This window comes from Cyphomyrmex costatus, unplaced genomic scaffold (genome assembly GCF_001594065.2).
Source record: "Cyphomyrmex costatus isolate MS0001 unplaced genomic scaffold, Ccosl1.0 scaffold416, whole genome shotgun sequence".
In the NCBI taxonomy this organism is placed as follows: domain Eukaryota; kingdom Metazoa; phylum Arthropoda; class Insecta; order Hymenoptera; family Formicidae; genus Cyphomyrmex; species Cyphomyrmex costatus.
This window is the reverse complement of record NW_017278384.1, coordinates 23,920-43,966: the sequence shown is the minus strand read 5'-3', so window position 1 is coordinate 43,966 and position 20,047 is coordinate 23,920. Positions and strand designations below refer to the sequence as shown.

Below are 20,047 nucleotides of genomic sequence, written 5' to 3'. Positions count from 1 at the left end.
TTAGGCAATACGCAAGAATGCGACATGCCTTGTAGAGATTTGAATGTCTGATTAACAATTCGTTTACAATTGAATGGCCAAAAACCACTAGAGCCGCGACCGTTTTTCTTTGTTCGGGAAGGTCCTCGATTGAACGCGTGAACTCAGAATTAGGCCAATCAACGTCATTTTGTTCTAAGAAGGTGGGTCCATGCCACCACATGGAAAACTTCGCCAGCTCCTGTGGGTTAAAGCCGCGAGACAGGATGTCAGCAAGATTGTCGACGGATTTAACGTGACGCCAGTTATCAGGATTAGTTAAAGTTTGAATTTGACCGACTCTGTTAGACACAAAAACTGACCATTTCCGCGATGGCTATGCTATCCAATTTAGGACTATCGTGGAGTCTGACCACAGGAAAATCTGTGTGTTAGCTACGTGAAATGACATTCTGACCTTGCTTAATAGCTTGGCCAATAGCAAGGCTGCCGAAAGCTCGAGACGTGGCAATGTGACCGCCTTAAGCGGGGCAACACGAGATTTGGAACACAATAATTCGGTGTTGTAAGTACCGCCTTCAGATTCTGTGCGCACATAAAGGCATGCTCCGTAAGCCAGCTGACTCGCGTCACAAAATCCATGTATTTGAAATGATTGTGAATTCGTGTTGAGCTTGACATAGCGTGGAATTGACAAATGATTGTTATTAATTAAATTGGACTTGAGGCTCGCCCAACGAGAATGAAGCTCTTGCGGAACTGATTCGTCCCAATGAGATCCTAATTGCCAGAACTCCTGCAGGATCAGCTTTACCAGAACGATAACCGGGTCTACTAGCCCTAGAGGGTCAAAAAGCCTAGATGATTCGGAAAGTATAACATGTTTGGAGACTGTCGGGCGGTCAGCGTCGGGACTATAAGAAAAGTGTAAGGTGTCTTGGAGCTGATTCCAATGGACCCCTAATATGGATGATTCCATGCCCATGATTGATAGTGACAGGGCTAATGTTTTGTTCCTCGACGCCTACCAACAAATCTGGGCAATTGGAAGCCCACTTGCTAAGCTCAAAGGCGCCCGTGCGTAGTACCTTGATTGTCTGATCACGAATTATTAAGGCCTTGTCGATGGTGTCAGCCCCCGTGAGCATATCATCGACGTAGAAATCCCGCCCCACGCACGCGGAACCGCTAGGAAACTTGTTCGCATGAAGATCGGCTAACCATTTGAAGCACCCAGTAGCTAGATATGGCGCCGAGGACGTGCCATACGTCAAGGTGACGAGTTCGTATGTTTTGATATCGGAGGTAAGATTGTCTCGCCACAGGATACGCTGGTAGCGCGTTTGTGAAGGATGCACCAATACCTGTCTGTACATCTTAACGATGTCAGCGGTGAGAACAAAGCGAAACATGCGAAATCGTTAAAATTGAAAACAAGCCTGCTGGACTGTTGGCCCAACCATGAGCATGTCATACAAGGAAGTGCCGGTCGAACTCTTCGCCGAAGCGTCAAAAACTACTCGTATTTTATCGTTACCTCGGCTAGATTTAAAAACACATGATGTGGGAGGTAAAATGATTCCGAACTGTCATCGGATAGCTCGTCAATTAACCTCATGTGACCTAGAGCCAAGTATTCGTCTATGAAACTTGTGTACTGAGTTTTTAGATCAGGATTGCGATTGAATCGTCTTTCGACAGCATATAATCGTTTTAGAGCGACTCCTCTTGAATCACCGAGAGCGATGGAATCAAGTTCCTTGAACGGAAGCTTCACGATTAATCTGCCTCGCGCGTCCCGAGATAAGTTTTGCAGAAAATGCTGCTCGCAAAGATTCTCCTCAAGACTGCGATTGTCCGAGGTCTGAGTTATGTCCTCGATTTGTCAAAACTGTGATAGCTGGTCTTGTAATTGCGCGTTAGAAATTGAAGTGTGAAAAGATTGGACGGTTTGCTTAGAGGCGGATGTATGTATAGTTAAATCGTCCAGCCAGAATCCACCCGAAACGCGTTTTCTGGAGGATAGGCTGAATTGGCGAAGATTTGATTTGCCCCACGCAGAGTAAATGCCAAAAATGGTCCGCGCCAATTAAAAGATCGATCTCCGACGAGACATTGAACTGAGGATCAGCCAATTGAATATTTTGTGGAATTTAAACGTTGCTTCTCTTGATAGTAAAAGCTGGAAGCTGTCAGTCACATGATCAGTGACAATGCAATCTAACAATATTGAAAGGATTTATGCGCGACTGTAGTCGCACTTCAGCAGTTTGAAACGATCTGATGGCCGTTTTATTTATTCCAAAAATGGAAACATCCGAAGCACGTGTCTTGAGACCGAGCGTTTGTAAAAAGTGCTGAGAAATGAAATTGGCTTGTGAGCCGCTATCCAAAAGCACGCGACAAGATTTAAGAGCGCCCTTGTTGTCATGCGCAAATACGACGGCAATGGATAGCATAATGCAGTTGTGGTCCGGTGAATTTATACTGCTTGTGACGAGGGCGGTAGGAGAACTCGTAGGCGCAGTCCCTCCTCCCTTATCACCGGCGGAAGAGTCATGAGACTCGGAAGTATCGTTCTTCGTAGAAGTAGCTGTGGAAAGATGAAGCAATGAATTATGTTTCAAGTTGCAACTTTTACAGCTGCCCGATGGACATTTGTTTGAGGCGTGATCAGTGGATCGCAGGCAATTAACGCAAATGTTACGCTTTCGAATTTCTGAAATTCTTTGCGGCACCGGTAATTTTAAGAAATTTTGGCAATGATATACCAAGTGTTCGCCCTTGCAAAATACGCACTTTGTCTTCACTGTTGCGAGACAAGATTGACGCTTCACGCCGGGCTGCGCTTGTGCTCGCGTAGTTGGATTGCCGTTAGTTTCAAGAGTTTGGCATTTGTGAGCGATAAAATCAATGAATTACTTTAGCGTGGGCAATTGAGAGCTCGTCAGCGACAACTGCCATTCGCGAGATGTGAGTGTATCAAGTTTGCTACTCAATATATGAACCAATAAGTCGTCCCAATGTTCTGTAGGACGCTGCAAAGCCTGAAGGGCTTGAATGTGTCTTGTTGCGCCGTCCGCGATTTGACGCAGTTCGACAACGTTTTCCTTGACCATGGACGGCAGATCCATAATTGCCTTTACGTGGCTTTGTACGATAACACGTTTATTATCATAACGATTTTTTAGTAAATTCCAAGCGACATCGTAATTTGTGCCCGAAATTTCCAGCGAGCTGATTATTTTAGCCGCGTCGCCGACGACGGATGCCTTCAAATATTGAAGGTTTTGAATATTATTTAATGACGCGTTTGCATGTATGACAGACTGAAATGTATCAAAAAAAGGAAACCACTCGTCGTAGTTACCGGAAAATTTCGGAAGATCTAATCTAGGTAATTTAATATGTTTAACCCTTTGCGGCATAGTGACACTCCTGAGTGTCACCTTTTTCTGTACACTTTTTTACATTTTTGAAACACTATTTAATTAGTTTTAATGACAAAAAGCATATAAAATGTATTAGAGAACATCCCTTCATAGAAATAAAAAAGAAAACAAAGGTTATTGTTAATTAATTGAACGTTATAAATAAATTAATTTAAAAAAAAACGATTTTTTTTTTAAGTAAATGTAATTCTGACTAATTAACAGTATAAAATAATCTGAAGATGATATGTAGAGAGTTTTTGGGGTCGCTGATTACGAATCCGGTGTCAGTTTTTAAAAATTCAAAATGGCAGATCCAATATGGCGGACGAATTTTTTTAAATTGCTTGAATTTGCTTGAAACTTGTCACTCGGGGATTTTTGGGGTCGCTGATTTCGAATATATAGTCAGTTTTGAAAAATTCAAAATGGCGGATCCAATATGGCGGCTGAAAACTACCAAATTGATTGAATTTTGATGAAATATGGTTTTTGGGAGTTTTTTGGGTCGCTGATTTCGAGTTACGAATAAGTTGTTACGAATTCGAAAACTGCCCCAAACCGAAAACGCCAAGTTAGCCTAGACTGCTCTACTCATAGTTTCGCTTGACACAGTGCGGGTAATGTCAGTCAGGTAATCGTACACGCACTACATATTTTCATTTATCAATAAAAATTGGTATATAATGGTTTTCGGGGTCGCTGATTATGAATCTGATCTCAGACTTATAAATTCAAAATTCAGAATACATAGAGTACCCAGTTTTATCTCGATCAAGTAAATTTTCACATTTCCGTCGGCCATCTTGGATCCACCATTTTGAATTTTCAAAATCTGATTTCAGATTCGTAATCAACGACCTCGAAAACCCCCGAGAACTCAGTATCATCAAGTTTGGGTAATTTTTCGCTTTTCGGACGGCCATCTTGGATCCGCCATTTTGAATTTTCAAAATCTGACTTCAGATTCGTAATCAACGACCCCGAAAACCCCCGAGCAACAATTTTCAGCTGTTTTCCGTGTAAAGAAAAATGTATGCCGCAAAGGGTTAAATTGATCAACGCCGCTGGAAAAGCGACGGCGGAGGGGAGGCAACCGAGCGCGTCGAACTCGCGACATTGAGCAACTCACGCAGTTTGGCGGATGTAAAATAAAAGGCCTCGAAAGTAACGCTATGATTCGCTTCCGCTTCATCACAAAATTCTAGCTTCGTTTGCACTTTGTCGTAGCTCGACCAGTAACTGTCTAATTTGGTCTTGCATTCTTCAAGCTGAGCCGCAATGGACGACGTTACGGATTCGATTGAGTCTGCAAACGTTCGGACTCGAGTACAAGAACCGATAATTATTGCGCGGCGGCGCTTCAATGTAGCGATGTCGTTATTAGCCATGGCGAAGGCAATGAAAATGAATAGTCAAGGGAAAGAAAATAGAAATGATTAATTGGCACCGACCTTGAAATAGCTAACCTTACCTTACAAACAATTCGCACTGTTGTGGAAATGTAAACAAAACGTGGCTTCGAGCACTCAAGGCTGTTGGCCGTGATGGCGGAAGGCGGGAAGGTTACGATGACTCCCTCGATGTGACGGCCCTTTGGAATCGTGTCTGCTTCCCAATGATGAAAATGCGCCAAGTTCCTTGGCAGAATAACCTTGTGCGCAGTGAGTATCTGCTGACCCGTTGAATGTTAGAAGGCTGAAGTTGTGTGGCTCAGCTTCCCACCGCGCCGCGAGATTTGTGACTCGTCAAGCGGCTGAATTTCTTGAAACGAAGGAAGACTGTGATTGTCTATCTCAGTCTCTTACTGCCGTGAGACTTGTGGCTCGTCGGCAGCTAACCTCCTCAATAGCTATGACCGCAGTGGCACCGACTTTTTGAACGTTGCGGATGTATCCGGCTCGAAGGACCAAAAAAAGATGTATGCGCCTGTTGTGGCTTGCGGCTTGTGCCTTCCACGGAAGCCCCGGAATTTGCTGGGTATCGATCATGAAACTTTTTCCCCTAGGATGAAAAGTGAAAAATTTCTCCATTAATTTCAATGGTAAAAATTTTCATTTTTCACTTTTTATTCTAGGGAAAAAGTTTCATGATCGATACCCCTTGATCGGGACCGTGGCCGAAGGACATGTGTCCCTCTTGTCTTTTCTTCTTGTCGGTACTCGCTACAGTCGTCGCTGTATGCACTGGCATGCGTGTGGATGATTATTGTTGTTACCGGAATGAATTGACTCGTTACTTGCATCACGAGAGTTTTATTACACGTTCACGTACAAAAATGCTTGCGGACACGAGGTGAAACGTGTTAACCGGCAGAAACAGTCAAAGATGTCTGTCTTGTCGTCGTCGCGCATGCGCGATCTGATCTTGCAAGCGGTTGCAGAAAACGATCAGGGGAAGAACGATAATAAGCGGTTGCGGGGAGAGGCGAGGTAAAGAAACTAGCGAGGAGGCCGAGAGATGGCCGCACGATCGCAGGCGGCACAGTGCGCTAAGAATCGAAATGAGAATACTAAACATTGTTATTTTTGAATTGTACAGGAGTTTTTGTTATACAATAATTATTATATGTTTTAAAAAACAAGAATTCATGTCTGTAAAAATGTAACAAATACAAAAATTTTTTTTTAAATAAAATGATAAGAACAAGGACAAGTAAGAGTCGGTAATAAATTTTTATACAAATTTAAAGTCAAGATATAAAATATTATTAAGTTAAATTAACATATTATTTGACTTTTCCTAAAAAAAAAGAGTATTTTTCAAATTTTTAGTATTGTAATTTGTAGCCTGAGACAATTGATTAACTTTTATCCAAAATAATTTTTGTCAAATCATCGAAAGTACCAGAAAAATCGTGATCACTGTTACGTTAGGCATTCTGTATATACTCGATAAAAAAAATATCACATACGTATAATAAACTTTGACGAAATCAACTGCAGAGAAAGCATTACAACGTCTGCAAAAAAGAAAAAGAAACATTTACAAAACATTACAAGAAAATAATATGCAACTCTTTTATTATTAACTCTCGACGTCTCATTAATTTGTAATACAACATTTTAGATAATTTACATAACGGTATTCTATTTTTAATTACAGATACGAATTTTTTAATGATTTATATCACAGATTTTTATTGACAGCGAAAATTGAAATGAAGTGCCTTTGCTTGCAAGCAATGACGATAGTGTATGGTCGATATTATGAAGATATTGGTCCATTCTCAGATACAAAATACATCCTGGGAATGTTGGAGCGTTGTGCGGACAGAACGGAGCGTGATAGGCTAGTCATGTTCATAAATAAACTTATATTACATAGGCGAAATGTCAAAGATATAATGGATCAAAATGGCGTACGATCTTTAGTCGATCTATTGACATTGGCACATTTACATACTTCCCGAGCTGTCATACCAACGCAAACCAATGTGATAGAGGCAGGTCCACAGCAGGAACGAATGGAAAAAGAATGGTATTACAATAATGGTGATCAACGCGAAGGTCCGATGAGTCTAAGAGATTTGAGAGAATTGTATGCTTCAAATCACGTGACTCATAAAACAAAAGTTTGGGCGCAGGGATTAGATGGATGGAAAACAATTTCACAAGTGCCACAATTAAAGTGGAGTCTTGTTGCGAAGGGAACTTCCGTGATAAATGAAAGTGAACTAGCTAATTTAATACTAAACATTTTAATCAAGATGTGTGAATATTTCCCAAGTAGAGATGCTGATGACGCGGTAATCAGGCCCTTGCCACGTGTAAAGCGATTGCTATCAGATCTTCAATATCTGCCACATATCGTACAGCTTTTGTTAACATTTGATCCAATCCTCGTTGAAAGAGTCGCTACATTGTTATGCGAAGTGATGCGAGATAATCCTGATGTGTCAAAAATTTATCTTACCGGCGTATTTTATTTTATCTTAATGTACACTGGTTCTAATGTCTTGCCGATTGCAAGGTTCTTACAATTGACGCACATTAAACAAGCTTTTAGGAACGATGATGTGAGTATATATGTTTATATCTGTTTTTATAATAAAAATTGTAATATGATTACAATAATAATAAAGAAATACATGTAACATTTCTGTATTATATTCTTTAGAACACTTGTTCAGATATCATGCAACAAAGTATTCTCGGTCAACTATTGCCTGATGCAATGGTAAGTTATTTAGAGAATCACGGAGCAGAGAAATTTGCGCAAATATTTCTTGGAGATTATGATACACCGGAAGCAATTTGGAATGCAGAAATGCGACGAATGCTTATCGAGAAAATTGCTGCGCATATTGCAGACTTTACTCCCAAATTACAAGGACATACCATGGCCAGGTATCAATATATCGCTATTCCTGCTATACGATATCCACAATTGGAAAATGAATTGTTCTGCCAGATATTCTATCTTAGACATCTTTGTGATACTGTTAAATTCCCGCAGTGGCCTATCTCAGAACCTGTAAGTTGAAAGGAATTGACTTGCTTTTGTGTTGTGTTATGCATCGTTTGTATGAACATTGTCTTCTATATGTGACATTAATTATATAAAGATTTACACGAATATGATAATTAAATTATAGGTGCAGTTACTAAAAGATGTATTAGATGCGTGGAAAAGAGAAGTAGAGAAAAAACCACCTTTAATGACTATGGAGGAAGCTTATAAGCAACTTGGCTTAACTAGTGGAAAGCATCATGATGAAGCGATCGTCAGGAAATCATTTTATAAATTGGCTCAAATATATCATCCTGACAAAAATCCTGAAGGCAGGGTAAGTCTGTATTTAGATTTATTATAATATATAAAATATATATGATATACATATTTTATCGCTTTTACCAGTGTGTCAAGCGTAAGCTTGTATACATGTGCATGTGCATACATGCATGTATAATACACCCGTACGTCCATATGTATACAACGATAACAATGATTTTAGGATAAGTTTGAAGCTGTTAGCCAAGCATACGAATTTCTATGCAGTCGCAATTGTTGGTCAACGACTGGACCTAATCCTGACAATATTGTTTTGATTTTAAGTACTCAGAGCATCCTTTTTCATAGATATACAGATGAGCTTAGACCGTACAAATACGCTGGTTATCCTCAATTAATCAAAACTATTAAGTTAGAAACGGATGACGAACGGTTATTTTCAAAATCTGCTCCATTGCTAGCAGCTGCAAGCGAACTTGCGTATCATACGGTACATTGTTCGGCTTTAAACGCCGAAGAATTGCGAAGGGAGGGTGGTTTAGACGTATTGTTGGAAGCGTATACGCGATGCGTATCAGTATTAAGCAGATCGAGTAAATCCACCGATGTAGCAGTGCAAGTTTGCATGTATATCACTAGATGTTTCGCTGTTGCCGGATCATTTCAAGGATGCAGAGATAAGATTATCGAATTGCCGCAACTTGTAAAAGATCTTTGCAGAATACTGCATTTTAAGGTATGTACAAAGATGTTTTATAGCCAAGGAAAATTGTGTGTGTGCATACGCAACTCTAGTTTATTCTATCTCAATTTTTATTTTTCTCTCTTCTCTTTTGCAGCATTTAACAAAATTATGTGCAGTTGCTACAGAGTGTATTTCATCTCTCGCTATAGATAGCATATTACAAATGCAGTTATTACAATCTGGTGCTTTATGGGATCTGTTGCTCTTTATGTTCAATTATGATTATACATTAGAAGAAGGTGGAGTAGAAAGAAACCAGGATGAGAATCGTCAGGAAGTAGCCAACAATTTGGCTAAATTGGCAGTTCACGCTTGTGCTCGATTAGGTGGTTATATGAAAGGCGATAATGAAACACCTGTTAATCCCGTTACAGTTGCTGCTTTGGAAAGTTTATTAACTCCTTATTTAGCACGTCAGCTTATTAAAGATAAACCCGAAGAAATTTTAAAGATATTGAATTCTAATTGTTTAAATCCATATTTAATTTGGGACAATGGGACTAGAGCAGAATTAAATGAATATTTAGAATTGAAACGACAAGAGAGATTAAATAATAGCGGCAATTTTGAACATGATTTTAGCGATTTTAAGTATACTGTCCATACTGACGAATTAGTAATCGGCGAAATATTTGTGAAGGTATACAATGAACAACCAGCGTATCTAATTGAGGTAAATTTGTTTATTATTAGAATATTGGAAACAAAAGCATATGTGGATGTAAAATTATAGCCGTTAAAATAATAATTAGAGGAAAAGGTGATAATATAGGCCTTCATTTTATCACTTTTGTCTAATTTTGTATTTTTTAGTTATATTGAAGTAAAATGATATAGTAAACGATATAATATATTTTTTTATATTTAATATATAAAACACACTTGTGTGTGAAATGATGAAGATAGTTTAGAAAATAAAAAAAAAATAAAAAAAAATTTTTTAAAGAGCTGAATATTCAGCTAGAACTCCACGTTGCTGACGAAACCGTAAGCCATGTACAAAAACACGAGCCCATGTCCATGTGCTCATTTTTGGCCGAAGGTGAGCACACAAACTTGCTCGTACTTACGTACGTACGTGCGTGCGTGCATGTACGGGTGCATGTGGGTGTTATAGCGCCTAGCTACGATAAAAGGCGTGAAGTGACACTTTAACGACGAAATTTTGTGTTACGTGTTATTTCGTTATTATGCTTAATTGTGAAAATGTGATTTATCATACTTATGAAAGTTCTAAAAATAAACGAAAATTAAAGTCTTGAAATTTTATACGTAAAAGCATATTTTTCAGTCATTTCAACAGCAGTCAAATCATGTGTTTCTTGCCCGTACAGAGGCTCATTTTATGTGCTTTTTACAACTATTTACTGACTCTCAAGTAGAAAAGGATAGTTTTCGTCCATTCTTACAAGTTTTCAAAGCGATCTCGTCATTTTAATTTATCTAAATTGTCTTTATTTACAAATGATACGTAACATAGTATGCGTTCCGTTTCACGTATGATGCGCATAATGCATCATTTATCTTTGTTGCTCACAAAATGTTAAACAAGGACAATTGATATATCATGCGCACTATGCACGAAACGGAACGCACCTATAAATTAACGTGTCATTTCCCGCTTCTAATGTCACAATTCTAACATGGCCGCGACTACTCAGGAATTTTAATGAAAAGAAATATATAATTAATTTGAATACAAGGACTCTTAACATAAAACCAACAATTATGTAAAGAACTAATAAGAGTCAAATAATTAATAATTTTTTCTTTTCCTTTATTGGCGCGAGTCTTTTCCTTGGACCTCTGGTGGTGGATCGCCATAAAACGATAAGAAATATGATATATATCCATTAAGAAATATATACCCATAGTCAGGTCTTATATTTAAGGCTTCCTTAAGTTTTATCTTCGGATGTTCTATGAATTATTTTATTGGCTACTGAGCATCTAAAGATAAATTCAAGGAAGTCTTAAATATATGGTCTGACTATGAATACGCGCGATGATGTGACTATTTGAATGTGATGGTGAAGTGGGTCTCCTTTATATTTTTACAGAATTTAGTTTTTTCATGTTTCTTTAGCCATTAAGACTATCCGTGAGTATTATGGCTCTATTTTTACAAAAAGATAAAAAAGGCGCTCAGTATATACGCTCGTATGTGTGCTTCTTAGAGAGGAAAATTACTTTATTTCAAACCTACTTTCCAAACTATCAAATAATTTTTTTCAAAAAATATGTGAAATCTTTTAATTGCGCCAATTATAAACAGAAAATACATATATTGTTGAAACAATACAGATATTATGAATACCTATGATAAATACATGAAACTTTTATATTGCGTCAATTAAAAGATTTCACATATTTTTTGAAAAAAATTATTTGATAGTTTGAAAAGTAGGTTTGAAATAAAGTAATTTTCCTCTCCAAGGAGCACACATACGAGCGCATATACATATATATGAGCGCCTTTTTTTACCTTTTTATAAAAAAAGGTAACTTTTTTTACCACTTTCATCATATATCACTTGGGTTGGAATTAATTATAAAGTAATTTATACTATACATTTTATATTGAAAATAATAATAAATCAAGATATTTTGTCTAGTAAATGAGAAAATATTCATTGAATATTAGGTCACACGCATGGTAATAGATTTTCGGAAAAAATTCTAAAATGTCTGGAACATTAAGAAAATAAGCAAACATTTTTAAATTTTTTCCGAAAGTCTATCACCATGCATATGACCTGTAAAGTTATGATCCGATCATAACTTTAAAACTATAATTGTTAATAACTTTTTAACGAAGGACGAGCGACGGCTAAAACCATAGACATAAACCATATACCGAGCGTAAGCCTGCGGGGTAATGATAAACGGGGTAAGGGGAAACAGCGGACGAATTCGGCTATTTCCGTAGATCGGCTCGGGTATGTTCGAGGTTATAGAAAAGAGTGTATGAATCTCAGCGATTTTCAATCCAACATCTATTATTATAAAATGCATTCTTTTATATATAGAAATAAATACAAGATTCATTCTTTATTACTTTAAGTTCAACAGGTTCAAGAATAATTTCAGTTTAAAGGTTAGATTTGAAACTTAATTTATTTAATTAATTAAATAAATATTATTTAATATTACTTAATTAATTTTTTTTGTAAATAAACGTAAATATAATGCAAATGTGATGATATGTGATAAATGAGAATAAAAAAAATCTGTATTATTTTTGTAGAAACACGTTTTAATGAACAAATATTAAATCTCTCTTCCGTACAATTGATAAAGAATAAACAAACAAGAAAAAGGAAGCCAATAACATATTAAAATCTAAAGATGATAAATTAAAATTCACGTATTTAAAATTCTGTAATTCTTATGTATTATTACGTGATTTAACAAATATTGAATCTTTTTATGACCGTACAATTGATAAACAATAAGCAAACAAGAAGAAGGAATCCAATAACGGTCAAAGCTGGATCACAAATGCTTATTATAATTATGTGTTTTTTTTAATTTTATATTTTTTATATTTTATGTTTTATTTTATTTCTGACAGACGCTTCTAACCTTTGTACTTTCAAATACTGACACATGCGATAATTCAAATAATGACACATGCCGAATGTTTCCGAATCTAACCGAAGTTTACCCGACTTCGTCCGATATTTCCCCTGTCGGTTATCACATCCCCCCTTGTCTATAGTAGCAGCTTACGCTCGGTCTATGGTTTATGTCTATGGCTAAAATCTGTTGGAGGTTACTCAGGGTTATGACCTTGACAACATATGTCAAGGTCAAGGTCATTGGGGGAAGATTCCCTAATCTTACTATTTTTTTTTAGATTAAAAAAAAATCCTGACGTGTAGGGGTCAAACGGGTTACGGATTCGGTTTCAGCGGGAAAAAATACATGGGAATATCATAGCATTCATCGCACAAAAAATAACAATTTTTTTGTGGGCCTGTGTTATTTAACATTTTTTAAATAAACAATGAGGGCATGATGTTCAAAATTATATTGCATTTCGGTTTCCTCGTGTATTAAACTACATTTTAGAATTTTTCCGAAAGTCTATCACCATGCGTGTAGCAATAATATTAATATTTTTTATATTATTTATACATACATTTTGTAATGTATTTATATAATTATTTTCAATATTTTTAACTTAATCTTGTCTCGTTTATCATCGTATTGTGAATTATTATTTTCAATGAATTTTTTATGGAAATACGTCATAAATTCTATTTTTTATAATTGGCCCCGCACTGCTATTCGCTCCTAGTCTCACATGTGGCCGCTAAAAGTGACCGCTAGCTTCAGCGTCATATAAATGACAACGTGAAATATGCTGTCAACTTGTCAAACGCGGAACCATATGCAACAGAATGATCTTTTTAGCTGAATAGACCTTTTCATCGCAAGCAAAAATTGTGCGCCTGCGCAAACAAACCTAGCCTCACCTGGTGGACTTTCGTACATTTTCGTAAAAATACACGTGAAAAGATCGATTACTATTAAAAAAAAATTTTCTTAATTATGGCAAGCACAAATGATAGAAAAGGAACAACAAAACGTTGCTGTTATGGTTTATGCAAAAGTGACACACGCTTAAAAAGTTTTAAAACTGATAATTATTATTTTATCTCGTTTCCCAAACCGTGCCTGTCATTTAGAAAGGGTAATGTCGAAACAAAGCATTATATTGTGTGAAATTTATATACTGCGTATGTAGTCCCCCCGCGACGCTGATGGATTTTCAGCATTGACGCTTACATATTCACTACCGCAGTAATATCACTTTAGTTAAATTGAGAATCAATTTAACCACATTTTGATGCCTATAGCATCTTATTAGATCTTTATATATAATATATATAATATATTATTATATTTATAATATTATATTATATAATGTAATATTAATAATATTTCATAATATATAATCATATTGTTTTATAGGACGTATTAAAAATATAAAAGACTAAATAACCTCTCAACTAATTCGCATTTCTTTCCGTTTGTTTTTTGCTTCCTACATTTCAACCATCTTTTTAATTGCTCTACGCTGTGTTCTTGAACTGAATTATAAATTAACACAGCACCAGGAACATCAAGAGGGAAAATATTTGCTTTTACGAATGGAAATGATGAAACCATAATGTAAAGCGTACAAAACTGTACGAAACTTTTAACTTTCCCGGACTTGGTCGATCCTCCCACCCATGTTCGCATCTGCGCATTTCGAACTATGAAAAGGTCTATTGGCTGCACTAATTCGAACTAGTGCAGTCAATAGATTGCGTCTGATGGCAAAAATATGAAAAGAAAACCAAAATTTGAGGCGATAACGTATCTGAATCTTAATTTTATATACATTTTAGATTTTACATCACGATATGTCCCTTCATAGAGCACGTAAAAAAAAAAATCACTTTTATTGTACAATTTAAATAGTGACTTATGCTCGATTGAGCGTAAGTAGAACTTGATCGGTTCAGCCGTTATTGAGATCCAATGTTCTCGACTGTTTGCAACTTGCCGACTCGCGTAAACAAAAGAGGCACAGTGCGTCTCGCGCTGCACGTTCACTTGGCGCGAGACACTACTAAAACATTTTAAGCAGTGAGATGTAAGCAGTAAGAGAATCAACATTTTGAATTTACTTCTGTTTTTGTTATTGCCTTTTGTTTCTATTGGTCAATTCGTTTAGTGCTTACGTTTTATTTCCTTACTGTTTTTTTTGTGCTTTTAAACTTAATATTGAAAAACGAAGAAATTTTGATATACCTTGTAATAGACAATAACATTAATTGAAAAAAGGATTGTACTAGTCGTGGCGACAAAAGTTTCACAACTTTGATATTTATCTATAAGAATAAGATAAAAAAATAATAAAATTAATAAGGCTCTATAAGTATAAAACAATGTATATAAAGAAAGGCAAAGAGCCATTAAGATAAAAAATCTTTTGTAAGAGATAGTATTAATATTATAATAACAAAATTGTAAATAGAATCCACATTATTAGCAAGGCTCTTATTATCACCTTCTCCTGTACATTGTATGATAAAAATAATTCTGGAAATATCTATTTGATTTTCAGAATCCCAAAGGTTTTACAATAAACTTGCTCGAATTTCTGTCACTATCTTCGGAATATTTAACATCCTTGGGAAGTATTATTTCGATTAAAAAGGATCAAGAGAAATTGGAGCACATTGTGATGGCGCTTAAAGCTCTGAATAATATTATAAAAAATAATCCTGGCATTGAATTACAGTGTATGGGACATTTTAAATTGCTGTTTGGACTTTTGAACTGTAGTAATTTTAAATTGATTCAAAAGAGCGCTCTAGAAGTAATCAGTAATGTTACCAAGAATCAAGAATGTGTTGACGATATTGCTGCAAATGAAGTTGTTGTGTATTTATTGTTATGTTTGCACAGTTTAAAAGAGTATCAGCTTCTTGCATTGGAAACATTGTATGCCCTGATGAGTTCAACTAAAATTGTAAAAGATGCATTATCAAAAGGTTTGTACATAACTGTATAGAGAATATATATGGAGAATTAACATTGATTTATAAATTAGTTGAAGGTTTATCGATCATATAATGAACATGTTCGTAATGTGTGTTTCAGGAGCTGTTGTATACATTCTTGATCTCTTTTGCAACTCAAGTAATATTCATATAAGAGAAAAAGCGGCTGAATTACTTGCAAAAATGTCATCCGATAAATTAGCTGGACCAAAAGTTAAACTTGATCTGTCAAAATTTTTACCTAGATTATTTAGCGAAGCTATTCGCGATGCACCTAAGCAATGTGTACATATGTTTGAAACACAGCACGAAAATCCTGAATTGATATGGGATGATGATGCAAAAGCTAGAGTAGCAAAAATTATTGCAGAATTAAAAGACGAGTAAGCTTTATAAATTAATATATTAGGTTTCTCTCTTCTTTCTCTCTTTTCTTCTTTTTTTCCTTCTTTGGTAATGTGTGGATGTTAATTATTATTTATCTTTTAGATACCATGCATTACAGAGGCGAAATCCTAATGCCATATTAAAGTTACCTGATACGCAAAGTAACATCGATATCGCGACGAATGAACCTGTCGTAGGTGGTGTGTATCTTCGATTATTTATAGCCAGTCCTGCTTGGGCACTTAGGAAACCAAAAGAATTCTTAAGTGAGTTGATGGATACTACGTTTACATTAATGTCCAAGGACAAGACTAATGTAAGTGTAATAATAAACTATGTAGTGCTAACGCGCGTATGAAAATATTACTTTAATATTCTTATACCGATGAGAATAAGTCATTTATGGTCAAGCTAGATCTTGGATGCTTCTAATATAATTTTCGTGTGAATTTATATTCTACGTATGTAGATCCCTAAATGCGCGTCGAAATTTTTTCAGATTTACAACTCAAACTAATGAACTACTGCAGTACTATCACGAGTTAAATTGACTAACAATCTAACAATTTTTTGATGCTCATTGCATCTTGGATCTTAATAAAGAAATTAAACCTGTATTATTTCGATATTTATTTCTTCTTATAGTTTTGTAATTTAAGAAGTATTATAAGTAATAACTTAATTATTTCGTACGACTCTCTGATGAAAGGAGCTTTGTTTACATTGCGAACATAAGCCTATCAACGATCTACGACTTTCAAAACAAAGCAAAAAGCGACATTTCGACATTATAATAATCCTACAGTTCAGTAACTTAATAAGTAAATATCTCTTGAACAAAGCGTTTGCGAGAATTCTTCCAGAGAAAATTTTTCTTTGTTTTGAAGTCCTAAATATGTATTTCAAATTTGGCCATTTAACCCAGGATATTTCTGCATTTAATTTTTTTTCTAGACGGATATGTTGGAATTAACGACGCAGGCTCTTGTGTGTTTACTCCAAGCGCAACCTACTTTGGCAGACCAAGTACCATCTTTGGGTCATATACCTCGACTCTGTCGACAGATGGCTACCCAGAATAGTCAACCATCGGTATATAAAACAGCTATATTAATTTTACATCAATTAGCTACAAGCGAAGTAAGTAAATTATCTACAGGGTGATTCAAAATGAACATAGTATCCTTGAAATGTCATATTCCTGACTTAATTCTAAGACGAGTTTTCCTTTGCGAAAATGTTGTCAGAAGATTAGTTTTTAAATTATAACAAGAAATAGTTAGCGAATGACTGAGCGCGTAGAGAAGGTAGCCAGGGGCGGCACAACTCACTGTCCGAGGCAAATGGTACGGGGGATCCCTCGCTGCGATCAGATAATCGCTACATACGCATGAGCATATGCAATCGCATTCCCATTCGCACACACACACACACACACACACATGCACGCACGCACAAAATTACCTTGTAAAAATTCGGTGACTTCACGTTGCAGTAAAAGAGAAAAACCTCCATTTCGATGGATCACGTACAGCTCCAAACAAATGTTTATGTTAATTAAACTTCCATTGCTCTTATAAATTTAATTTAGGTATCACATGTTTCCACTGACACAGAAAAAAAACAAACGTATATTTATTTCACTTCAACCTATTACACCGTGTGCACTAATTCATTAGTGCAGGAATAAAGAACAGACCTCGTGTTTTTATCGGCCGCGATAGTATAAACATAACCAATAAAATCGATCGTCTACTTCGTCGAGTCAATAAGTATCATATTAGCGTTGTGTTAATCATGTGTATTCCGTTCTTCGAGTGATTTTTTAAGTGACGAATGTGTGTGTGATTAATCGACAGTAATTAATAAGTAACTAATAAATATGTGATTGAAGTTTGGATCGTTCTTGGAGCGAAACAATTGACGATCACTCGTATATACATGTGACCGAAAATTATAAACGTATGTCGAATCGTTACAAAACAAAAGGTAAAGGTGCAAACACAATCGAATGGCGAGCGCCCGGTGGTGAAATCCAAGAGCTGGAAGACGATGTCCGAGATCATAGACGATAGTAAAAAAAAAAATTCGTCCCCCTCGCTGACCCGTAAAGGCACCGTACACACATACGAAATATGTATACATGGAGCACGCGCGGGCGCCGCTCGCGCGATCAAAAATTTCCTACGTCCGTCCCAGCGTCCGGTGGTGAAATCCAAGAGCTGGAGGACGATGTCCGAGATCACAAACGGTAGTAAAAAAAAAATTCGTCCCCCTCGCTGACCCGTAAAGGCACCGTACACACATACGAAGTATGTATACATGGAGCGCGCGCGGGCGCCGCTCGCGCGATCAAAAATTTCCTACGTCCGTCCCAGCGTCCGGTGGTAAAATCCAAGAGCTGGACGACGATGTCGGAGATCATAGACGATAGTAAAAAAAAAATTCGTCCCACTCGCAGACCCGTAAAGGCACCGTACACACATACGAAGTATGACATGGAGCGCGCGCGGGCGCCGCTCGCGCGATCAAAAATTTCCTTCGTCCGTCCCAGCACCCGGTGGTGAAATCCAAGAGCTGGAGGACGATGTCCGAGATCACAAACGGTAGTAAAAAAAAAATTCGTCCCCCTCGCTGACCCGTAAAGGCACCGTACACACATACGAAGTATGACATGGAGCGCGCGCGGGCGCCGCTCGCGCGATCAAAAATTTCCTACGTCCGTCCCAGCGTCCGGTGGTGAAATCCAAGAGCTGGACGACGATGTCGGAGATCATAGACAATAGTAAAAAAAAAAATCGTCCCCCTCGCTGACCCGTAAAGGCACCGTACACACATACGAAGTATGACATGGAGCGCGCGCGGGCACTGCTCGCGCGATCAAAAATTTCCTACGTCCGTCCCAGCGTCCGGTGGTGAAATCCAAGAGCTGGAGGACGATGTCCGAGATCATAGACGATAGTAAAAAAAAAATTCGTCCCCCTCGCTGACCCGTAAAGGCACCGTACACACATACGAAGTATGACATGGAGCGCCCGCGGGCGCCGCTCGCGCGATCAAAAATTTCCTACGTCCGTCCCAGCGCCCGGTGGTGAAATCCAAGAGCTGGAGGACGATGTCCGAGATCATAGACGATAGTAAAAAAAAATTCGTCTCCCTCGCTGACCCGTAAAGGCACCGTACACACATACGAAGTATGATATGGAACGCGCGCGGGCGCCGCTCGCGCGATCAAAAATTTCCTACGTCCGTCCCAGTGCCCGGTGGTGAAATCCAAGAGCTGGAGGACGATGTCCGAGATTATTTTATGTAACAATTTTTTATTTTTTAAATAATTTAATAATTTCCTACGTCGTCCCTGGTGACATATGCAAGTGCGAATACAATTTCACTATGTGACAATTTCACAGCCGTAAACGCTTGCTACTTTCAACATGTCGCGTAAGTATTACGCATCTTTTAATCATACATTTCATTTTAAATATATAATTTTGCATAATTCTTTTAATTATTTTAGGAGAAGTAATTGATGCTGTTGAAAGGATACTCTTAGAAGAGTCTCCTCCAACAATGGATAGTATCCAAAAAACGTTGCTGCAAATTTTGCAGCAACAAAAAAAGTTGGAGGAGCAATTGATGCAGCAGCAGAAGCAGCAGCCCCGGTAGCAGCAGCAGCAGCAGCAGCAGCCTCGGCAGCAGCAGCAGCAGCAGCAGCCGAAGCAGCTGGAGCAGCAACACCAGCAGCAGCAACAACAGCAGCATGAAGAGCTGCTCTTATACCAACAAAGAGGTATTCTTTTTATATTATTAAATAATACCATATATAAAAATATAAATAGGGCGTAGAGCAAAATTAATTTAACTAATTATTTTAATTTATATATTAATACAAATTCAGACGTTTCGACTCCGATCGGGTCATTTTTTTTTTTATTTTTATACAATCTTCATATTGTTGAAAAACATGGATTCCGTGCATTAAATTTAAACATTCATATTAGTATGTGTTTTATCTTTGATCTTGAAAAAAGTATAAAAATTAACATTGTTTAAAAATTCAAATACTAAATGTCTTATTAACCCTGTCAAAAATAAAATAAAAATTTTTGTGATCTGTTTATGTGTAAATATCCTCTGCGTCAATTTGATTTCAACGTTATTTAAAATTATGATTTAATTTTAATCTATGTAATTTTTTTTCATCTATG

At 37.0% G+C, this 20,047-nt stretch overlaps 1 protein-coding gene across 1 annotated transcript in view; it reads left to right on the top strand.

The window, feature by feature from the left end:
- Rme-8 (receptor mediated endocytosis 8) overlaps positions 1 to 20,047 on the top strand; it is a 43,684-nt gene that overhangs the window by 20,497 nt on the left and 3,140 nt on the right. The window contains exons 7-15 of the mRNA XM_018544071.1: positions 6,516 to 7,428; positions 7,530 to 7,886; positions 8,008 to 8,199; positions 8,368 to 8,880; positions 8,984 to 9,562; positions 15,014 to 15,443; positions 15,553 to 15,835; positions 15,942 to 16,155; positions 16,794 to 16,979. Coding sequence (XP_018399573.1) covers positions 6,516 to 7,428; positions 7,530 to 7,886; positions 8,008 to 8,199; positions 8,368 to 8,880; positions 8,984 to 9,562; positions 15,014 to 15,443; positions 15,553 to 15,835; positions 15,942 to 16,155; positions 16,794 to 16,979 — 3,667 coding nt within the window. The remainder of the gene's footprint in view (positions 1 to 6,515; positions 7,429 to 7,529; positions 7,887 to 8,007; positions 8,200 to 8,367; positions 8,881 to 8,983; positions 9,563 to 15,013; positions 15,444 to 15,552; positions 15,836 to 15,941; positions 16,156 to 16,793; positions 16,980 to 20,047) is intronic.